This window comes from Telmatherina bonti (genome assembly GCF_933228915.1).
Source record: "Telmatherina bonti genome assembly, chromosome: 23".
Lineage (NCBI taxonomy): Eukaryota > Metazoa > Chordata > Actinopteri > Atheriniformes > Telmatherinidae > Telmatherina > Telmatherina bonti.
Window position 1 is genome coordinate 6,922,189 of NC_136632.1, and position 7,928 is coordinate 6,930,116.

Below are 7,928 nucleotides of genomic sequence, written 5' to 3' on the forward strand. Positions count from 1 at the left end.
GCTTAAAAGCAGCCAATCGGTGTTGACGTTCATCTCTAAAGCCGGACGTAAGGAGGAAACTTAACGAAACGATGTTAGCACATGTTAGCTTCCACGCAAATCAACAATTTAGATTAATTTGCCTGCACTTTTAGAGGCATATTGTGCAAATGGATGTTCTGGGCGTAACAGAGAAAATAAAAGGTATGTATTTTAAAAAATAATCTCTTGACAGACCTGAAGACAGACAATGTTTATGTCGTCTAATGATGCAGAGCATGCCATGTCTACATTGGTTTATTGAGATGTTATACATTTGAAGTTAACTTTATAAAAGTTTTATAGAAATTAATCGTTACAGTGTGAAATTAAATTACATACTTTATCCATAGCTGTGGCTATGTTACAAAATTACAAGTTTAAAATGCTTTAGGTGTGCGCATCAATTACTCTGATTCATGAGGCTGTAACTGGTTGTTTAAATTATTGGGCACACTTTATATTTTATTTATTTATTTATTTATTTTTTTTAATTGAGTAATCATTTCTTTTATATGTCTTCTGTGACGTATTTTAAAATGAATTACTATATTTTTTAATAGTTTAAATCTCCTTATGATCCATCTGCAAGTAAGCCCTGTGTTACTGGACTCCAGAAACCTCTTCTCACATTGCACATTTATGTTTCAGACCAAAGCTTGCCTCTGTCATCCCTTCGCCTCCTGGTACCCCCTTTGCAGCTTCTGTCTGCTGCTATGTGGCATCTGGCCAAGGAGAAAGATGTGCTAAATTATGAGAAGCTGCAGGAGTTTGTGTCGATGGTGACGGAAGCAGTTCCTGGACTAATCGACCACAAGCAGAAAGCCCAGCTCATTCTGGGTCTGAGAGCCAGGGTGAGCAGCAGTTTTTGTCACATAGTTTGCAGATGTGTTTTATTTAGCAGTTTTAAAAATGACAGTAATTCACCTGTTGATATTTTTAGCTGATTTTAGAGCTGTGCAAGGGCTCTGTTCGAGGAGATGTTGATTCTCAGATGATCCAGAGCTACTTGGAGAGACTTCCAGTGACGTCTACAAACACAGACGTAAGTATATGGGGAGAAAAAGGCACAGATAAACCAGGTAAAAAGGACTCTCTCTAATGGCATGCCTTTGATTTCTTTTTATTTTTGCAGTACATGGATGCAGAAGTGAAAACAACTGAGTCTACTTTCATTGCACTTGTTCAGAGCCTGCTAAAAAATCCAGTTGAGAGGGCGTATTTCTTTCAGGTGAGATCTACTTTAAACATTAATATCTTAGTTTGAAAGCAAGTCCTTATAAGTGGTATACTTAAATTTTCTATTACAGGAGGTTTTCCCAGTTCAGTATGGTCCGCAGTATGATGCAGCAGTACACGTGTTATTATGGGAACTCCTTTCAAAGCTGGAAAAACTGCTTCCTGTACCAGACCTCAAACAGGTATTCATTCAGTCCATCCAGATGTCTTACAGATTCTGCAGCTTTGAGCACAGCTGCTCTTTCATTACAGACTGCTACCTGGCTCTCCTCCGCTCCTTCTGTTCTGGACGAATGTGTTCAGTCATCTGCTGAGGAGCTGAGTTTAATCTTCAAGCACTATAAAAGCTCCGGGCTGCTGAAAATGCAATGTGAGTACAAGCTAAATACATCTGTTTATTTTTATCATCAGATTTTTAATCCAACTTAAATTATAAACATTTTTTAAATGATGCTTTACGACATATTTAAAAAAAATGATTTGTTTTCTTGTGTTTGCAGATGGACCCTCTTCCACCATCGGTAGCTGCATCATGTCTGCTTTATCGGTTCCTCCCTCACAAAAGACCCATATATCAGTTGAACTAGACTCTGTCTACAACTATAACAACCCACTGAACTCTGTTATACTTGCCGAGGCAAATCAGTACAGCGTCGTGGCCATTTACACCGAAGCGGAAGTTGGGGAATCTGAGGTGCATCAGGACGAGGTGGAGTCTGCTGAGGTTCAAGTTCAAACAGACTTTTATGAAGAAGAGATAGTGGCTATAAGTGTGAGTGACGCTGGCGATGAGGAGGCTACCAGCTTAAAGGCTGAGGAAACCAGTGAAGCTGTGGATGTTGCAAGAGCTTTGGAGACTTTGACCAAAACTTTTGCGTTACGGAAGGAGAACTTGGCTCAAGAAGCAGCGACGGAAAATGCACCAGATGAAGAACAGACAAATGAAAAACAGGAAACTAGTGAACAAGAAAAACGACCGCACACGTCAGACGTACCGCACGAGTTTCTAGATGAGCAGGTAGACGTCGATGCAGACTCTTGTACCCATGTCAGAGATAATGGAGAATCGGCTTCTGTCCAAGAACCGCCGGATGTCTCCAGCAAAGTGTCAGAACCTCCGACGTCTGAATCAGCTGCTAACGTACGCCGATCCTCACGTCTACAAACGAAGACTTTGCCAAGTTGGCGGGAGACGTGTAAAGTCAAGAGGATTCAACAAGTGAATGAAGAACTAAACATGTACAGAGAATTTTTCACTATCATTCCCTACTTTAAAATATTCCTATTTTTAGTGTTTTAAAAGTTTATTTAGCCAAAAGTATGAGTTAATAGCAGGGATGTGTAATTTGTAGAAATCACCAAAACGTTATGTTTTGTTGCATAAAAAGAAGAGACTGCCTCGCCAAAAAAAAAAAGTTGCCACCAGACAAAAAGTCACGTTCAGATATTCCACTGGACCACAAATAGTTTAGATAATGCCATGTTTTTATAAGCTTCTGCAGTGTCACACAAATCAAATCAAAGGTACTTTATTTATCCCCGAGGGGAAATTCAAGTTTCAAGCCAGCTCGTCCAAGGTTAGACATACAGACATTTACATTTGACAAGTTTACAGAACGAGCTGATACTTCGGCCCTGCAGCCAGTTTTACCGGCGCTGCCTTGAAATGCGGAAAAGATGACATGAGGAAGGATGGATGGGTGTTGGGGGGAAAAAAGAAGTATCTCTACACTTCACCTAAAGGGGGAAGGATAAAGATGCAACAAAAAAAACACACCTCTAAGCATCAGCACAAATTCAGACAACATACAACACACAATATGGGAGGGGTGGTGGGTGGGGTCTCCCAGACCGCCGGTGAGGTCGCAGCCAGCCAAGCAGCGCGCCCATCCGAGAGTGGAGGGAGGGGTGAGGTCCGGAGAAGGCGGTGAAAGATAGCAGAGTGTGTCTGTAACAGTGGGTGCGATTTATTTCCATTCGCTGTTACGTTCATTTTTCTCCAAGATCTTGTACTGATGGTGGAGAGTCCAACCATTTCCGTAAGTCTTCTCCAGCACATCACAGGGACTTTCATTAGGGTTCAGGTCTGGACTCTGTGGTGACCAGTCTGTGTGTGAAAGTCTCCTGTTCCCTGAACCAGTCCTTCTCAATCCTCATGAATCCTGGTGATGTCATCTAGGAAGATGGTTGTATATTGAGATAGTCAGCTAATTTCATTCTTTGGACACATAATGCTGTTGAACCTAGATCTGCTCCTAGAGCCGATCCTAGATCTGCTCCTAGACCTGAAGCTAGACCTGACCAACCGCAGCTACACCAGATCATAGACTGCCCTCACAGGCTGGTACAGACGTCACCAATCACCATCGTTCAGAATGCTTTTTCAGACCACATTTAGTTCCTGGAAAATGATGTTTTCCCACCATCCCTGCAGTTTTTAATAATGCATTAGACGGCTTTTAACGCAGTTTGAGAAGTTTCAGCAGCTGCTTCGATGTTTCTCTGCTTGAAGCAAATACTTTGACCTTTGTTAAGCAGATTGACGTCTTTTCCGCGTCTTTCCACGTGGTTAAGAAATGAGAAGTTACTCATTGCATCAGTTGGGGTTAAATGACTTGTTGCCACATGAAAGATAATTACCCATGCAGGAATTATCCAATAGGAGGCTTGTTAAATTCAGGTGTAGACTTCTATTTTTCAGCCAAGCAGTGTGTGATTTCCAACTATTTTCTGTAAGAGTTAATGGTACGGTTTTTATTTTCCCAGGAGCCCGGCTGATGTTTCAGCTGCCCCGTCTGTGATCGCCATCAAAGGGTCCGACAGAGGTAATGTCACAAGGAAAGGAGAATTATGTTCAAATGAAATCCACTGATATTTAATTTACGCACTTTTGTTGATATCCAGGTGATTCGGATGAGATGACGTCCATCATCTTCACCTGCTCGCAGTGTCCTTTCCATAGATGCGATGAAAACAACCCACCTCACTTCCACATGCAAAGTGTCCCCACAGAAGTATACAAGAGCCTCTCGGGATCCAAGTTTACACCGTCTCCCTCCAGAACTGATGAAATATTCACATCCATTAAACTGTTCCCTAAAGGAAACCAGACGCAGAGGAGAGCGGAAGAATCAGACGATCAGAGCCAAGTTGACGTCTCTCAGAGTCTCAGCAGACGGAAATCTCTCACTTGTGATACGTGTGGAAAGACGTTCACGCGGACGTCTGATGTCAGGAGACACCAGCTCATTCACACCGGAGAAAGGCCGTTTCACTGCTCGCAGTGCGAACGGACCTTCCAGCACTCCTGGGATCTGGCCAAGCACGAAAGCAAACACCACGGAGTGGCCATTTCTTTCTCCTGCCAGCTCTGCGGGAGTTCCTTCGCTAATCTGCGGACGCTGACCGTCCATCACAAGACCTCCCACTCGCACGAGAGCCAGCTCCCTCAGATCTGCTCCATCTGCAGCCACAGCTTCCCAACTGCTGCCGAGCTGCTGGAGCACAGGAAGCGTCACGTCACCGCTAAAGGCTACATCTGCCAGCAGTGTGGCGAAGGCTTCGACACCCTGCTCGCACGCTCCCAGCACCGACAGGTGCATCAAGTTAAGCGTCAGTTTAAATGCCCGCATTGCGACAAAACATACACTCGCAGGTCTGACGTGAAGAGACATCTGTCCACGCACACAGGGGAGCGGCCTTACCAGTGTAACCAGTGCAGCAAAAGATTCTCGCTGCGCTTCATGCTCATCAAACACCTCCGCGTCCACACAGGAGAGAGACCTTTCCAGTGTGCCCACTGTCCTAAGAGGTTCACATTGGTGTCTGTGCTGGCCAGGCATGAAAGGATGCACACAGGAGAGAAACCGTTCCTCTGTTCGCAATGTGGAAAAGGTTTTTTGTCACAGGGAGAGCTCTCCAAACATCACAGGTCTCATGTGGATGACAGGCCCTACTCCTGCCCGCAGTGCAGCAAACGTTTCAAGAGCAAGAAAACCCAACAGGAGCACATCGTCTCTCACACGGGCGCCCGCCCGTACCCATGCGCCTACTGTGGGAAGGGCTTCACCAAACCATACGCACTGACCAGACACAACCTTATCCACACAGGGGAGAGGCCGTTTCCCTGTGGACACTGTGAGAAGTCCTTCCTCACGCTGAGCGAGGCTCAGCTGCACCAGAGGATCCACACGGGGGAAAGGCCGTATCCATGCAACACGTGCGAGCTGAAGTTTAAGAGCTCGTCGGAGCTGGCGCGACACAAACGCAGCCATTCGGGGTTGAAGAGGGCCAATCCGTTCTGTGAGCAATGCATGAAAGTCTTCACCTCCAAGGCCAAACTGCAGAAACACATGGAGACGCATGGAGACCCCGCTGAGGCTGCACAGTCCAAGGAATCAACGGATTAAATAAATTACAGGACAATTTCCCAGATTATCGCAGAATCATGGAAAATAATGTGTTTCATAATGTAGTTTAAATATTTTATTTGGGATTGGGATCAAACCACCTAGATTTATGCAGTAGTAGTGCAGTCTTCAGCCTTTAACTAAATAATGCTGGGATACTTGTTTTTTTTAAGATGTTAGACCCAGATCGCTCTGACTTGACACGTTTTATCCATTTCTCACTTAGAAACATGGATGTGTTTTAAAATGGTCATAAATAAAAACGCACATGGTTAAAAACTTCATTAAAGACAAATGTTTCCCCCATGTACCATCGCTGATATTTCATCCTCTGTGCTGCAGCTGTAATGTTCACCAGTTTGGAGTTTTAATAAAAACCAAATCACCGCCCCAGTCTGATCCAGCAGCTGCAACGAGACTGTGAAGGTTGACCGGGATGTGTCATTACTAGGAGTCAGATGACTGAAAACTGATTCTATCCAGTCTAAAACAGGAGGTGTGCAATAAATTCAGCTTTTATGAATCATATAAAGTTTAGTTTTTGCTGAGAACATGTTTTTGTGCTTATTGAAATGTGTGGGACTTTAGAGCAGCTATAAAGTGATTACACATCAATCTTGTTTAAGTCATCGGATGATTCGTAATGGAACAAGGTTTGTTTACTTCCTGGAAAGGCACCAATATGACGTGAACATTACCTGATCATATTGACATGAAGCAGCTGAAATGTTGGTATGAAAAGGGAAACACTAGGGAGCGTAGACCTTCTGGTCTCTATGTTCAGTTCTAATAAATCTTCTCCTGCACAGTTTACCCCTTTCCAGCCAGTTTATCTTTGTAATCCCCACTCTGTCATTATGTCAGTATTACAGCTATCCTTATAAAAAAGACAGCATTTAAATGTCTTTAATTAACTGAGAGGCTTTAATTAGCTCCGAGTGGGTGAGTAGCTGATTGGAGGGAAGCCAGCGCTAAGTGGGAATGACCAGCATAAAACTGGCCGAGCAGTTTTAATTCGATACCAACGTGGGACTGTCTAGCCTATTGAACCAAAAGGGTGCAATAATGGTGCCCTTAAATGGGAGAGGGTTCACTGATTTGAAATTGGTTTCCTATTTTTAGCTTACATTGGGATTTGAGTGTATCCCAAACTGCAGAGGTGATTATACCATAGCTGGGTTAGAATGGGGGTCATAATGGTTAATATATGTATAAAATGCTCCATTGGGGGTGAAATGACTCGTTTCTATGTGTGCTAATGGAGTTGCTAAAAATATTTTATTGTGAGGAAATGTAGACAAATCATAACTCGGTGCTAAAGCCGTAGATGTGGTGCCATTTTTAAATTCATTAACTTAGTTATTCTTTTGGTTTAAAACATTACTAAACTGGCCTTTAAACACGATTTACTTATTGTTTAATTTATCAAGAAACTTGCAATTGTGTTACTTCTTGAAAATTCACTTGCTTCTAAACTAAAGTAAAAGATAATAAAAGAAAAAAGTGAAGAATCTGGTTAATAGGCAAATCATTTTTTTTTAGGAGGACGACCAAATCAGGAGTACAGAGGTGTTTCCCCTGAAAAAAAAAACAAAAAACCTAAACTTGCATGGTTATCTAAAGCATTGTTCATTTTTGTTCATATAATTTATTAATTTTAAATCAAATCTTGTGATAGAACTGTTCTGCTGATGCTCTTTATCTGTATTCTTGCCCTAAACTATTGTAATATGAATGACCTTGACCTATTATTTGCTCTAACATCACCATTAAAATTATATTTTTTCTGTAAAGCATTTAAGACATTATTGAAACACAGAACCAGTTAAACCCCAGATTTATTTGTATATTGCCAATTCATGACAAAGTAATGCCAACCACTTTTATATCCACAGCCCAACTCAATCAATTCCTCCGTGCAGCCGATTCTGGTTGTAGTCCGGGCCTTTGCTGCATGCCACCCCCCCTTTTGCTTTTGTATATAAAGGGCCACTAGAGTCCTTAAAAACACTGTATTCATACCTACCTAAGCCAAGCAATGGGTTGCATCAAATCTTGTCTTTGATTCCATCCTCCATGAGCATTTACATGTGGGCGAACGGTGGTGGGAAGGAAATACCTCTAGCAGAGCCTGACTTAGGAAGGGCTGTCATATCCTGACAACCAGTAGTTCAATTTGTCCTCTATGGAGGACCTTTGTAAACCTAAATATTTTCATCTCCCTGAATGCTACTGAACTAACACCTTTTGGTTTTTAAAGAG

General features: G+C 42.6%; 1 protein-coding gene across 1 annotated transcript; it reads left to right on the forward strand.

Annotated features, from left to right (window-relative positions):
* Positions 1-46: 46 nt before the first annotated feature.
* LOC306773328 (uncharacterized protein) lies at positions 47-5,666 on the forward strand (the record flags this gene model as incomplete). Its single annotated transcript, XM_079263118.1, has 9 exons — positions 47-183; positions 670-872; positions 962-1,063; positions 1,154-1,249; positions 1,329-1,439; positions 1,510-1,627; positions 1,758-2,496; positions 4,024-4,082; positions 4,162-5,666. The coding sequence occupies exons 1-9, from the start codon at positions 150-152 to the stop codon at positions 5,664-5,666; spliced, it is 2,967 nt and encodes a 988-aa protein (XP_079119244.1). The 5' UTR covers positions 47-149.
* Between the last annotated feature and the right edge of the window lie 2,262 nt (positions 5,667-7,928).